The sequence below is a fragment of the Cervus elaphus genome, chromosome 16, assembly GCF_910594005.1.
Source record: "Cervus elaphus chromosome 16, mCerEla1.1, whole genome shotgun sequence".
Taxonomy (NCBI): Eukaryota; Metazoa; Chordata; class Mammalia; order Artiodactyla; family Cervidae; genus Cervus; species Cervus elaphus.
In genome coordinates, this window is record NC_057830.1 from 38196787 (window position 1) to 38212859 (window position 16073).

At 44.4% G+C, this 16073-nt stretch overlaps 1 protein-coding gene across 2 annotated transcripts in view; it reads right to left on the reverse strand.

Moving 5' to 3' along the window:
* Positions 1 to 16073, reverse strand: part of DOCK5 (dedicator of cytokinesis 5) — a 281193-nt gene that overhangs the window by 156403 nt on the left and 108717 nt on the right. For both annotated transcript variants that reach the window (XR_006345828.1, XM_043927733.1), the window contains exon 5: positions 15248 to 15344. Coding sequence is in view for 1 of the 2 variants with exons in the window: in XM_043927733.1 (XP_043783668.1) it covers positions 15248 to 15344 (97 nt within the window). In the remaining variant the exon portion in view is untranslated. The remainder of the gene's footprint in view (positions 1 to 15247; positions 15345 to 16073) is intronic.

Sequence of the window (16073 nt, forward strand, 5' to 3'; positions counted from 1 at the left end):
CTGGAATTTTCAAGGAGGAGTTAAGGACAAACGCGTCCCCCCTCCCCATATTTCTTAGTCACATAAAAATGTTTTTTGCTTTAAACCCAGAATTGATGATTACACAACAAACAACTCAGTTTAAACTCTGTACTAGGGATTATACAACAATGTATCCTGCTTGAGGACAGTTTCTCCTTCCTGAAAACCTGACTAATCCTGATATCTTAAAATGTGTATTATGGGAGTGGATCTGGTAGGATCTTTCTATTGTTAAGTTTTAATCCTGTTATCCTAAAACATAAATTGTGGGAGTGGGTACAATTTCCACAAACTTGAGACATTCTTTTGATTTACTGTAATAAAATTAAAAAATTTATAACTTCCCTGCTAACACTAGCGAGGGGGCACTCTTCAGCCCCCTTCTGATGTCTGTGTCAGACGCTTCTCTGTCCCTTTTCATATTTTAATAAAACTCTGCTACACAAAAGCTCTTAAGTGATCAAGCCTGGTCCCTGGTTCTGAAGCTAAATCTTTTTCTTTGGAGATCACAAATCTGACATCATTCTCGGTAAGCGATCATCTTGGGGGCTTGTCCGGGATCTTCAGGACAAAGCAAGAACACGCAGAGCTCAGCCTCTCTGCTTTCTCAGTACACACGTTTTCTGCTTGGCTTTACCAACTCTACCGTGCGCCTGTGTGAATGAATGACACGCCCTGCGTGAAGCGAGCATTGAACCCTGCTCTTAGGTTTCCCAGTGCCTCATACTGACTGAAGGCAGTGCCAAAAGGGGGAGCCTTATCAGGCTTTTAACTGGTCTGCCAATGCCAAGAGACACCCAATATCCCTGCAAGGTGAGCAGTCAGAAATGGGCGAAGCATGTGGACTGAACTTTCCTTTCTCGGTCAGCTTTTCCTGGCTCTTTGACCACTTCATAAGCGCGTGCGGAATTAGAACTACTAACAATCTGTCGGATCATAGACTTTCAAGGGACTTGTGATCCATGCTGTTATTGCGTACTTTTACTTAGAAACCCCATGTATGGAAGCGCTTAGCCTTGCTAGACTAGGCAAGCCTTGCTAGAAAGTTACTAGGCGCACGTATGGAGAGCTGGAACTCTAGCTCCAGGAGTGATTCTCAGGCAAGAGGTTACTAGCTTGGCTGCCTGCCTCAGGGGCCAGTGGCCTGAAAGTGAGTCTCTGCCATGGTTGTGCCTCCGATCTATACAGACAGAAGCACTGCTGGTGGCCATGAGGTTTCTGAGGACACAGACTGGGAACTGCAGGACCTGTTCAGACTGGAAGTCCAAGTGGGCTTCTCCCTTTGGTAGCGCTAGCTCTTGGTGGAGCAGAGGAGGCTCTCTGGTGGCTTCTGTCTCAACTCCTTAGATGTTCTTTTGTGGAAACTATGGAACTGAACTGGAGGGACTGGTCCTAGTAGCTCGAGGACAAAAATCACGTTTGCCTCACTAGCCAACCCTCCACCACCTCTTTTGCTACAGTGAGGTGGCAATGACTCACCGCTTCTACCGAGGTCAGGACTGTACTTAGGAATGGGCACAGACACGTAAGCTGGATCCCTCCCCCCTAGTGGTACTAGCTTCGGAAACATTCCCGGAAAGCTACTCTGCTCCACCGCAGGTGACATCCGAAGAAAAGGGCAAATCACAGGTTTTGGAGCTATGAAACTAACTCAATCTGGGATGCTATCAGGTCTACCCCTGGTGCATCTCCACCCTGCCCTGGTGGTAGAACCAGGAGGGACGAGGAAGATGCCTGTGTTGGTACAGGGCAGACTAAGTCTGACCAGGGATGGAAAGCTTCAGTGGGGAGCCTGTCTACACCCCCATCTAGAGCAGGGAAGGACGCTTCTGTCGAAAAGAAGACATGGCTGTGGAGGTCACTTTTTCTTTCTTACAGATGGGAGCTAACAGTTCTGAAACCACTCCTTTAAAATGTATTTAAGGAAAAAAAAAAAAAGCTGGGACAAGTTGGATCCCCAGAATTCAAAAACACATGCCCGATCTTCTTCTTTGATACTGAATGGCCACGGTATCATTTGGAAGATGGGGAACACTGGCCTGTTAAAGTATCTCTCAATTGCAATACCATTTTACAACTAGACCAGTTCCATAGAAAAGAAGAGAAATGAGAAGAAGTGACATATGTGTCGCTCTTTATCTCTCTGAGAGACATGCCAGACTTAAGTCATAAGGGTGCAGATCTGGGTGTGAAACCTTCAGCTCCCTCCTGTCCTCCTACTTTGCCCCTGTATCTGGGGCTCCCAAGTGAACAGGCTGAGAATCAGGGCACCCTTCCAGCAGGGGTTGCCTCAGTCTCGGGAGAAATTTAAACAGTACCAACTGCAGTCGAGACTATTTAGAGGATTCAGAAAAGTATATAACTAAAGAGCCTCTTGATGAAAGTGAAGGAGGAGAGTGAAAAAGTTGGCTTAAAGATCAGAAAACAAAGATCATGGCATCCGGTCCCATCACTTCATGGGAAATAGATGGAGATACAGTGGAAACAGTGGCAGACTTTATTTTTTTGGGCTCCAAAATCACTGCAGATGGTGACTGCAGTCATGAAATTAAAGGACACTTACTCCTTGGAAGAAGTTATGACCAACCTAGACAGCATATTAAAAAGCAGAGACGTTACTTTGCCAACAAAGGTCCATCTGGTCAAGGCTATGGTTTTTCCAGTAGTCATGTATGGATGTGAGAGTTGGACTATAAGGAAAGCTGAGCACCAAAGAATTGATGCTTTTGAACTATGGTGTAGGAGAAGACTCTTGAGAGTCCCTTGGACTGTAAGGACCAACCAGTCCATCCTAAAGGAAATCAGTCCTAAATTTTCACTGAAAGGACTGATGTTGAAGCTGAAACTCCAATACTTTGGCCACCTGATGCGAAGAGCTGACTCATTTGAAAAGACCCTGATGTTGGGAAAGATTGAAGGCAGGAGGAGAAGGGGTTAACAGAGGATGAGATGGTTGGATGGCATCAATGACTCAATGGACATGAGTTTGAGTAAACCCGGAGTTGGTGATGGACAGGGAGACCTGGTGTGCTGCAGTCCTTGGGGTCACAAAGAGTCAGACACGACTGAGCAACTGAAGTGAACTGAAAAGTATATAGAAGACTTTATGGGACTAACTTACTTCATGACATTACTTGGAGAGATGTAATGCATATCTTGGGACAGATGCTGACTCCTGACTTAAGAGCTCAAGTTTTGGGGGAAGCTACTACTTTTGGAGATGAATGGCTTGAACATGAGACAAGGGGAAAGAGGGAACATGAAATAGCCCTCCTTCCTACTGGGAGCCAAACAGTTCCCATAACAGAGCCACTTTGCCAGATGTATTCTTGTAGGACTTGAGTAAGCACACGCTAAGACTTTAAACTATGTTCAGTTGGCTGACACAGAACAGGGAAAGAAGGAAATTGCTGATAATCTCCTAGTACAGACTACAGGAGGCTCTCCACAAGTTTACTGATATCAATCTTGAAAGTACAAGAGGAGGAATGATCTTAAAAGACAGATTTCTCACTCAGTCAGCTCCAGATATCTGCCATAAGTTACTAAAACAGGCATTTGGACCAAATCAGTCTTCAGAAAAACTGTTACAGCTGGTTCAGTTGGTGTATCACGGTAGATAATATAAGGAGGAAAATAAGAGGCAAAAAAGAACCAGGCAAAAGACTGAAGTCCCAACAAAGGCTGTTAGACCTGCTCTGAAACAGCCTGAGAAAAATGCCCAGAGGGACCCAGGTGATAAGGGCCTGACTTGTTATTACTCTGGAAAGGAGGGTATCTTGAGCAAGATTGCCCTCAGGCATCTAAGTCGCCCCCGGCTCCATGTCCTCTCTGCAAAGGACCACACCGAAGAAGAGACTGCCCTCCTAGGTGTAGGCCCGAGGCAGGGGTCAGACTCTCAAGACCACTGGGACTGAAGGTGCCTGGGAGTCCCCACACAAGCTCCCATCCTAGTAACACTTGAGGAACCCTGGGTATTGTAACTGTGGGGGGCCAATCAGTCGATTTTCTTTTGGACACTGGGGCAACTTTCTGCTCACTAAAGCCCCCTGGCCTGCTTTCCTCGTGCTCCACTACCGTAAAGGGGCTGTCTGGACGAGCCAAATATTTTTCAATCATTGATTTGAAGAATGTTTTCTAGAGTTAAACCTAGATTAGATCATTTTCTACCTATGACTTCAAGACAACTGAAAGGATTCTTGGGCATTACAGGCTACTGCCACATTTGGATTCCATGTTATGGGGAATTTGCTTGGCCTTTATAACTGAGGCTCAGCAGGCCCAAACCAATAAACGAGTTTGGTCTCTAGTCACTCAAAAGGCTTTAAGGCTCTTCAAATTGCTCTCTTGCAGGCTCCAACTTTGAGCCTGCCCACAGGATCAGAGTTTAGTTTCTTCGGTACTGAAAATAAAGGCTATGGCCACATTGCTTAAGGGTAATTGTTACTATTGTTTTGCTAATGCATAAACCTCATAAGTTTACTAAAGGGCAAAATTTTATTGTACTGACTTCTCATGGTAAGTGGGATCTTAAACTCTAAAGTTCAGAGCAACAATGCTCCACCTTTAAAGCTGCTGTAACTCAAGGGGTGTCAAAAGCTCTAGGAATAGAATATCACTTACACTGTTCCTGGAGACCCCAATCTTCAGGAAAGGTAGAAAAAAGCTAATGACATTATTAAGAGACATCTGCATAAGCTAACTCAGGAAAAACAAGACAGTTGGTTTAAAGTTCTACCTGTTGCTTTAATGAGGGCTCAAACTGCCCCTAAGAAGGGACTGTCTCTATGACAGGCTGTTTTCCTGCACAGATATTGTCATAGATCCTGAAATCTTAAAATTAACTATGTAACTCAGCTTTTAGCTTTCCAACTGACATTACCAGGAGGCTAACACCTGACCCAGCCTTTGAGTCAAACAAGCCGCTGTTGAGCCAGGAACCAAGATGGGCCTGAGAATCTAGGTGGGCTTGCTTCTGCTGACTCCAAAAGTCCGGAGTCTGCCGTTTGACCCTCATGACAGTGCCTTCCTGTCCTGGACTCATTCCTACGCTGCATTCCACAATCAGTCTAATTGCTGGGTCTGCAGAGCACTCCCCTCCTCATCAACTGAAGACTTTCCATGGTGAGTTTTTCCACTTTAAGGAAAGGACTTTCTTCAACTCTGAGAATACCTTCACTAACAACAATCATATGTGATCCTCTTCTTGATCTGATGACATCTAACAATCCTAAGACAGACTGATGCAACTATGGACATAATGTAACTTATATTCTGATCATGCTTTAACTTGGTTTAATGACTATTTTGCTGCACAAAAGAAGGTAAATGGGTCTAGATATGGTGGTTTTCTACCTGATGTTTATCAAATATGGGATGAGGTCATATGGCTAACTCCTAAAAAAGGGACACCTATTATCTAATGCTCCCATATGCTGGGAACAAATAGAGCCATCCCCAGAAGTTAGCCAACTTAATTATAATGATTGGAGACAACTGGGATTTTTGCCTCCAGAAATCTACAATGCAGTCAGCCCTGTGTTTTCCAAACCCAGTTCAGGTCCCCCTCTTGCCTGGCTGGGAACTGATTGGGACTGGATCCCTCAGTCATGCTGGTTCGCTCCAAACGGGGCCTACTGGATATGTGGTTCTTACCCATGGGTGTGGCTTTCTGCTGGCTGGATGGGAAGATGCACCCTAGGTCTAACTTTTCCTCATGGCTTCATATTCTCAGAACTTCCAGAGAAGCCTCCTATCTACCACACCTTAAACTCCCTGGGCAGGATCTGTATTTCACTGGCATGATCATCTGCCTACAACATGCGTTCCCTCTCTGGGAACTACAGATCAGATGTTATACTACAAGTTGACGCTCTAACTTTCAGCCCTTAATGCTGAACAAATACAAATTAGAAAGGTGGTTTTACAAAACAGATTGGCCTTAGATATTCTAACGGCTACAAAACGAGGAACTTGTGCCATTATTCATACCCAGTGCTGTACATATATAACAGATATGAGTACTAATGCTACTCACTTTACTAAACACGTGAACAAGATGATTCAGGCTGACGGATTCTCCTGAAGCCTCAGTCACCTCACTTTGGGAAACATTAACAAGCTCCCCACAGAGGAAAACTACCTGAATTGTAATAATTCTAACTGTTCTGTTTTTACTGTTTGCTCCCTGCAGCTCTAACTGTATAACTGCATTTGTTTCTGACCGTTCAAAATCTTTCCTGTTACAAATGGTTGTCCAGGCTCCTAGGAGAGCCACAACCTCTTCCAACTATTATTTGGGGCCCCTGGATCAGAGACCCTCAATATGAGGGTTAGGAGAATATGTTGCCTCAACAACTTAGGAGCCAAGTAGTTATGGAATGAAAATGATGCCCCTTTCCCTTGGCATCATAATTCTCCTAAAAGAAAAGCGGGGAGAGAGAGTCAATTCCTAGACAGATTGACAAAAAGTCCAGGATCTCCGAGGAGGAGAAAGGGGTCTGGGGTTCTCAAGGAGGAGACAGGGGTGGAATTCTCAAGGAGGAGGAAAGGACAAATGCTTATTTTTTTCTCTCTCTCTAGATTCCTTTTTTTCTTTAAACCCAGAACTGATGATTAGAAAACAAACAACTCAGTTTAAACTCTGTAATAGGGAGTATATAACAACAATGTATCCTGTTTGAGAACAGTTTCTCCTTCCTGAAAACCTTCTGACTAATCCTGTTATCTTAAAATGTATATTACAGGAGTGGGTCTGGTTCAGTTCAGTTCAGACTCAGTCACTCAGTCATGTCCGACTCTTTGCGATCCCATGGACTGCAGCACGCCAGGCTTCCCTGTCCATCACCAACTCCCGGAGCTTGCTCAAACTCGTGTCCATCGAGTCGGTGATGCCATGCAACCATCTCATCCTCTGTCATCCCCTTCTCCTCCTGCCCTCAATCTTTCCCAGCATCAGGGTCTTTTCCACAGAGTCAGTTCTTCACATCAGGTGGCCAAAGTATCGGAGTCTCAGCTTCAGCATCAGTCCTTCCAATGAATATTCAGCACTGAGTTCCTTTAGGATGGACTGGTTGGATCTCCTTGCAGTCCAAGGGACTCTCTCGAGTCTTCTCCAACACTACAGTTCAAAAGCACCAATTCTTCAGCGCTCAGCTTTCTTCACAGTCCAACTCTCACATCCATACATGACTACTGGAAAAACCATAGCCTTGACTAGATGGACCTTTGTTGGCAAAGTAATGTCTCTGCTTTTTAATATGCTCTCTAGGTTGGTCATAACTTTCCTTCCAAGGAGAAAGCCTCTTTTAATTTCATGGCTGCAGTCACCATCTGTAGTGATTTTGGAGCCCAAGAAAATAAAGTCTGTCACTGTTTCCCCATCTATTAGCCAGGAAGTGATGGGATCAGGTGCCATGATCTTAGTTTTCTAAATATTGAGCTTTAAACCAACTCTTTCACTCTCCTCTTTCACTTTCATCAAGAGACTCTTTAGCTCTTCTTCACTTTCTGCCATAAGGGTGGTATCATCTGCATATCTGAGGTTATTGATATTTCTCCCGACAATCTTGATTCCAGCTTGTGCTTCATCCAGTCCAGCATTTCTCATGATGTACTCTGCATATAAGTTAAATAAGCATAAGCAGGGTGACAATATACAGCCTTGATGTACTCCTTTCCCGATTTAGAACCAGTCTGTTTTTCCATGTCCAGTTCTAACTGTTGCTTCTTGACCTGCATACACATTTCTCAGGAATACCAGGTGGTCTGGTATTACCATCTCTTTCAGAATTGTTCCAGTTTGTTGTGATCCACACAGTCAAAGGCTTTGGCATAGTCAATAAAGGAAAAGCAGATGTTTTTCTGGAACTCTCTTGCTTTTTCGATGATCCAGCGGATGCTGGCCCTAGGTTCTATTTGGCTGGCAAATTTTCAATGAGAGGAGACTGATACTTTCAAACAAAGAACATTTTATTAATTTTTTATTTTTATATATTTATTGGCTGTGCCACATGACATGCAGGATCTTAATTCCCTGACCAGGGATGAACCCCTGTTCCCAGCAGTGGAAGTTCAGAGCCTTAACCACTAGACCAGAGAAGTCTCATCAATGAAGCTGTTCTTTAGTTGCTAAGTTGTGTCCGACTCTTTGTGGCCCCACAGACTGTAGCCTGCCAGGCTCCTCTGCTCATGGGATTTCCTAAGCAAGAATACTGGAGTGGGTTGTCATTTCCATCTCCTGGGAATCTTCCTGGACCAGAGATTGCACCCATGTCTCTTGCACTGGCAGGCAGATTCTTTACCACTAAGCCATCAGAAAAGCCCATATCAATAGAGTACATTTTAGCAATTAAGTTCACTTGATTCAAAAAGATGATGTATTAACCACTTTCCACCGCCAGGCTCTTTTGTGATCTCTTTCCCATAAGAGAATCGGATCAGGTTCAGTCTCAACTTGTATGAACCGAACAATCTGGCTGACCGAACCTCACCAAACCACTTCTCCAGTTGGAAAGTGGGAAACAGCACTTAATCTCAGGGTGAGGTGAGAGAGAATGTGTTTATGACGACCAAACATCTCACAATTCCTGGGACAGTCCGTCTCACAAAAAGTTTGACCCCGACACCCACACAAATATACTCTAGGGAATTCCTTGGCCATCTAGTGGTTGGGACTCTGTGTTCTAACGTAGGGGGAGTGGGGGGCTCTGGTTTGATCCCTAATCCGGGTACTAGGATCCCACATGCTGCAGAGTGTGGCCAAAAATTAAATAAATAAATAAAACTCATTAAAAAAATACAATTTAACTTGCCACTTTTCAAGACCTGATTTTAAGTTGAGAAAACAGGACATTTGGAAGGTGGGATAGAGATTTGCGCATATTCAGAAAGTATAACTGGGTTGTCACTAGAAAAGTAAACTTAAGATATTACATCCATCTGTCACATAAAAGTTTTTCAACGCATAGGAGTCCGCCCTTCTATCTGGGTGAACTCACATGGAGCAGGGAGGAAGGAAAAGAAACCAAAGTTCAGCTCACTGGATCTACTTTCCTCGGCTAGAGAAAACCTGAAAGATCCTGAGAGGCCACAGAAAATAAAAGATGAAATACTATTCACCTAATGTAGCTGAGTAACCCTGTGGCTGGAAGGGAATCCATGGGGTAGGTGGCAGATACACCCTTAGACAGTTCAGTTCAGTCACTCAGTCGTGTCCGACTCTTTGCAACCCCATGAACTGCAGCATGCCAGGCCTCCCTGTCCATCACCAACTCCTGAGAGTTTACACAAACCCATGTCCATCGAGTCAGTGATGTCATCCAACTATCTCATCCTCTGTCGTCCCCTTCTCCTCCTGCCCTCAATCCCTCCCAGCATCAGGGTCTTTTCAAATGAGTCAACTCTTCGCATCAGGTGGCCAAAGTATTGGAGTCTCAGCTTCAGCATCAGTCCTTCCAATGAACACCCAGGACTGATCTCCTTTAGGATGGACTGGTTGGATCTCCTTGCAGTCCAAGGGACTCTCTCGAGTCTTCTCCAACACCACAGTTCAAAAGCATCAATTCTTCGGCACTCAGCTTTCTTTATAGTCCAACTCTCACATCCATACATGACTACTGGAAAAACCATAGCCTTGACTAGATGGACCTTTGTTGGCAAAGTAATGTCTCTGCTTTTTAATATGCTATCTAGGTTGGTCACAACTTTCCTTCCAAGGAGTAAGCGTCTTTTAATTTCATGGCTGCAATCACCATCTGCAGTGATTTTGGAACAACTTCAAGGCAAAATTCGACATGGATCCTTTCATCACAAATCAGCTCTTTCATGAAGCAGTGTTTTAAAGTGAGAGTCGGTCAGGGGCTGTGACATCTTGCCCACAAGATGCAGGCACTGTCTCAGGAGTTCGACACAGATTATCCTATTGAATTCTACAGCCAATCTGCAATGCAGGTATAATATATAATTACCACTGAGGCAGAAGAAAAGAAAATTCAGGAGGTCAAAGGACTTGCCCTCATTTGTAAAATCCACCAATGGAACACCATCAATCAAAATCTCTGCTCTCAGAATCTGTTCTTTATGTTTGCATTATCAGGTTTGGTATTTTTTCTGAATATAATGAAAGCATATATACCAAGTAAGGGAGCAGGAAATGGCAACCCACTCCAGTATTCTTGCTGGGAAATCCCATGGACAGAAGAGTCTGGTGGGCTACGGTCCATGAAGCTGCGTAAGAGTCAGACATGACTTAGCAACCAAACAACAAAGGGAGCAAGTCAGAACTTTTTTTTTCTGGCCACGTCATGCAGCTCATGGGATCATAGTTCTCCGACCAGGGACTGAACCCAGGCCTGCAACAGTGACAGTGTGGAGTCCTACCCACTGGACCACCAGGGAATTCCCAGCAAGTCAGAATTTCAGAACCGGCTCTCTGTCTGCCCCAGTGTCCCCAGTGTTGCCGTGTCACCAGGCGACCACTTCCTCCTCCACCATGTTCCCTCCTTTCCTATTCAAGCAGTGAAAACACACCCAGTACACGCGCTCCAACTCAGGATCGGCAGCACAGGCAAAGCTCATCAGAAACTGCGGTAAATCTGCATGACGCACTGGCATGCTCCCCCTTTCCTTTCTGTAAAGATCTCTGCCTCTGGGACTGGAACCTAAGTTACAGAGGCTCACAATTCTATGGGGAGAGACATGTAGCCTGGTTACTGACAGCTCAAGGCCACACCACCTCAGAGGACAACACAAGCCAAAGGAATGGCCTTCGTTTGGGCGGGGACGTGGGGCGCAGAAGGGAGCTTCAGGGTCTCCAAGTCGGGTCAAAGGAATGCCAAGCCAGGCTGTCCCGCGGGAGGACACCCAGGAGGGCAACTACTTCCAGCTAAAACATCAATAAGCTCATGCTTGGAATTTCCCTAGTGGTCCAGAGGTTAACTTTTGGCCTTCCAATGCAGGGGGTGTGGGCTCGATCCCTGGTCGAGGAGCTAGAATCCCACGTGACTGGCAGCCAAAAAATCAAAACATAAAACACAGAAGCAATATTGTGACAAATTCAATAAAAGCTTTAAAGATGGTCCACAGTGAAAAAAAAAAACTTAATAAAAATGGTCATGCTCAAGTTTGCAGAGTCCTTGGTGGTTTGTCTGCACAATCTTTCACAGCCACCATCTTTTTATACCCTCATGACTCTATGGCATCAGCAAGGCACATTTTACATCATTTTTACAGAGGGATCCAAATTCAGCAGATACATGGAGACTTCAGGCTCTAAAACCAGGGTCACTTACAGCAGAGCCGGGATGAGGAAGAAGGCCTCCTAATTTCTAATCCCCATCTGTCCCCTATAGCTTGCTTCTTCACTGAAGCATACAAGGAAGATAATTAAAAGAAAAATCAATAAATAACATTAATACAACAAAGAGAAAAGAGCGAAAGAGTGGGAATTACCACTTTTTTCTAGTCTGGATGAATGGGTTCCCGGTTCCCTAGCACAGCCTCCCCTTCACACTTTAAAACATATTTATGGTAATTTCACAAGCTTACAGTCTGAATGCTAAGAAGAAACCAGAATTATACAAACATCTTTCCTTTCCAGAATAACTACATGGCTGGCCTTTATCTGGTTAATAGATTGCATTTTCCTCTCACTTAAGACACTATATCTACCTCCTAATTTTCTCATGAACTGAGGCTGAAAAGAAAAGACACCTGTTACAGAGAAATGCAGAGGTTTTAAAATGTTCTTAAAGACACCAGAGAGAATGCCTAGTTTCAAAATCAGTGGCAGAAAATGCATGAGAGACAGAAGTACTGATGTGTTTTAGTAAAATCTGTATTTATCTTTACACAGACTGAAGGAACTGACATAGACTCAGAAAAGACACACCGGTCAAAATGTAGGGGTGTGTATGTGAGTGTGCACATGCATGCGTGGATGTGAGCACACTTGCATGTCTCAGAGTGTGTGGGGGAAGAGGACTGAAAGCTATCAATTTGGGTTCCTTTTCCTTTTTTCCCAGTGAAGGCTTGCTATTTGAGGCTTGCTACTTTGATATAAAAGATTTCTTATTAATTTTTATTTTATATTGGGATATAGATACTTAACAATGTTGTAATAGTTTCAGAGGGACAGTAAACGGACTCAGCCACACATATACACGTATCCATTCTCCTCCAAACTCCCCTCCCATCCAGGCTGCCACGTTAACATGGAGCAGAGTTCCCTGTGCTAGACAGTAGGTGTTGGTTATCCATTTTTAAAAGAGCAATGTGTACATGTCCATCCCAAACTCCCAAATTTTTGAGAAAGCATTTCAGAAATTCTGCCTAAAGTGAACTGTCAATGCTTTAGGAAGGGACGGGGGAAAAAAATGGAGAAAGCCAAGATTTCCATATGAAATGGATCATCTCTGAATGGGTGAGCCTTGTTACCAAAAGCAGGAACAAATTCTCAGCCTTATCAACTGATGAAGATTCCCAAATTGAATGCCTTTTAGCCAAGCAACTGCAGCTATAAGTCATCAAAAAATATTCACAAATAACAAAATAACTACCTTATGAGAGTGAAAATTAAGATGGGAAATGTGCTGGTCTCCAAGAGGGGGGTGGATTTCTTTTAACTTAGAACCTCAATTCTGCTATTAAATAGTGGAACTTCCACACAGGAAGTTCCTCAATCAGCACTCAAGAGATCTGGAAGCCCAAATACATGAACGACGTATCTTCCTCTCTGCCTCACTTACTTCTCATTTCTGGTCAACAGCAGACTCAGCACAATTACCTGTGGTCATGGACTAGACACAGACAATGAATTAAAGCTTGAGAGTTGTCTTTCAGCAAGCAGAAATGTCTAGTTCATCCCATGCTTGTTATATTACAGCTATAAAAATCTCATTTCCCAGTACTTACTAGCTAACCTGTATCACCACTCACCAATTTCCAGAAAGAATCTGTTAAAGAACTAACCCATCCACCAACCTCGTTACATCCTCCACTAACCAATCAATTAACTGGAACCAGAGAGTGTTTTCAATAGAAAGACAAGATGATCGATGGGGATCAAAGAGCTTAAAACAGCATCTCTCTCCTCTCTGAGCTTGTGATTTAAGGACTTATAGGTCAGCTCTCTCCTGGGTGAAACATAAAGAGATCAAAAGACCACTTGCATTACAAGGTAGCGTGCCCCGGGGGCCAGAGCAACTTTTCAGTAAGTGCTCCCAGAGCCCAGAAGGAAACATTATGGATTGATGGGTTTAGAAGACACATTATGAAGAAAAAATGACTTAAATGGGGCCTTGAAGGATGTGCTGGCAGACAAAAATCACATGCTTTTCCACAGAAGGGGCTGGTGATTTCTATTGCATGTCCATCCTATACAACCACAGCCTGGGGAGATGAAATATCTCACACTAACTCTTAGAAGTTAGGCTAGGATGAGTTTGATTCCTGCTTTTAGTAATGAGGGTCTAGAATGAGGTGCTCTCAATAACTTAGTAAGACTGGCTTTTGAGAGTTAAAATGTAGAATCCACACATGACTGAACAAAAACCAAGATGAGCATAGCCACATAAAGAAAAAGAGAGAGAGACTGCCTCCCAGGCACTGAGCTGAGTCCATTACCTCGCTGATGACTTTCACATATAAGGGAATATACACTGCTGGGAATTCTTAGCCATGGAAGTCTGGAAGATGCCTACAGAAGGCAAAATTTTGTGACGCTTACCCATGAAGCCTACAGGAGAGAGGAAACTTTAGGAAACAGTGTCTGCGCATTTCAATGTTGAGAAAAGAGCATCCTCAAGTGGACACCGGTGTACCCTTGCTGCCACGAGACTCAGAGTTCTTGGTCTCCTGCAAGAGGGCTGCCCCAGGTGCTCTCAGCCTGATAAATATTTTTTTAATACATTGACTTGCACGTGGAATCTTTAGTTATGGCATTCAAACTGTTAGTTGCAGCTTGTGGGACCTAATTGCCTGAACAGATATTGAACCCAGGCCCCCTGCATTGAGTGTGTGAAATCTTAGCCATTGGACCCCCAGGGATGTCCCCAGCCTGATAAATATTAAGTGCTAAATTTACTTGTCTTTAAAAACAGCAACAATGTTAAAATTTTTTAGCTAGGCAAAAATTCATAATTTTCTAAAATATATATATATATATATACTATCCATGCTATGTATGTATGCAAAAGTTTTTCTACTATGCTTGATAAAGGCTTGAGAAAGAACAACTACAACAACAAAAAAAAACGATGGAGAAATTGGAAAACATAAACTAAATGAAATGGGAGCACTGGATATGTAGATTTACCTGGTCTTGATTACAAACCCACACGCCCAACTTGGGAGGATGGTTTATGAGCGAGTGAATGTGCTGGTTTGTGCGTCATTTCCCACTGACCTGGCCTGTTAGCATCCTGACATCAAGCCACTGCTGTGAGAAACAGTGCTAAGAACTGGCCTCAACAAGAAGACTCTCTAGAGCATGGTGTAACGTGGCCCACATTTAGGCACCGCCAAGCTGCAATGGGCACAGTCAGGAAAGCCGCCCTCACTGGAGCCCTCAACACGACGGAGCACCGACAAGGGCCAAAGGCCTGTTCCCTGGGTTAGATGGACAGGCTAAGAGCACGTCCTCCAATCTCCCCACTGATATTTTTAGTTGCTCACTCATGTCCGACTCAGGGGACCGCATGGACAGTAGCCCACCAGGCTCCTCTGTCCGTGGAATTCTCCAGGCAAGAATACTGGAGTGGGTTGACATTCACATCTCCAGGGGATCTTCCTGACCCAGGGATTGAACCCAGGCCTCCTGCACTGTGGGCAGATTCTTTACTGTCTGAGCCACCAGGAAAGCCCTCCAATGAAAAACTGGCAATAATTACATCTACTTTACAGGACTAGGACTGCTGTGACGATGAATAGTTCCAATCACTTAGAAAGGATGATGGATTTGCAGTTGTCATCCTCATAACCTTACAATCAGCATGTCAACAGGAAAACTACTAACCTAATGCCTTATGGGCACTTCCTCCACCACCTGTATCATCAGCCGCCCTCCTCCAGAAGATGGAAGTCTGCAGGTTATCAGCCATTGCACTGTCCAAGTAAGACGCGCCCACTCCACATACAGAGCTAAGGACTGGCCGACGTCTTGTAGCAGAACAGATGGGCTGAGGGCCCAAGAATAGTGCCATCAACTCCAAGCCTGGGGATAACTCACCACGTAGAGCTTGCGCCAGATGACAGCCCATTCCCGCAGCGTGGAGGTAAGCTCTTGCACGAGGGGGAGCTCCCCAGGAATCACGGTCTCGTTCTGCCTAAAGAGAACAGACACAGGCTCCCTTCACTCTGGGGGGATCGTCTGTGATTTTCCTGATGACATCATGATCCTCAGAACTCAAAGATGGGGATGGGCATGGGGCTGGTTGGTCTTGAAACCAAGCAAAACTTGTCCATTTAGGGGAGCTCTGGCAAGTTTTATCACATCTAGCATCCGAGAAGAGAGAACGAGCTTAACACACTGCGATTCTCAAAATGAATTGTCTCTACAGTGGAATGGATATGGAGTCCAGCCTCTACTTTCTCTTTTTTTGTTTGTTTGTTTTGCTTTGTTTTCTGGTATTTTTTGTTGTTCTTTTTTTTTTTTTTTTGGCTACGCTCCATAGCTTGGGGGATCTTAGCTCCTGGACCAAGGACTGAACCTGGGCCCTGGCAGTGAAAGTGACGAATCCTAACCATTGGTTGTTGCTGTTTCGTCACTAATTCATGTCTGACTCTTGCAATCCCATGGACTGCAGCACTCCAGGCTTCCTTGTGCTTCACTATCTCTCAGAGTTTGCTCAAACTCATGTCCGTTGAGTCAATGACACCATACAACCATCTCGTCCTCTGTTGTCCCCTTCTCCTGCCCTCGATCTTTCCCAGCATCAGGGTCTTTTCCAATAAGCTGACTCCTTTGCATCAGGTGGCCAAAGTATTTGAGCGTCAGCCTCAATCTGTCCGATGAATATTCACCAGGCTGCCAGGGAAATCCCTCTATTTCCCCA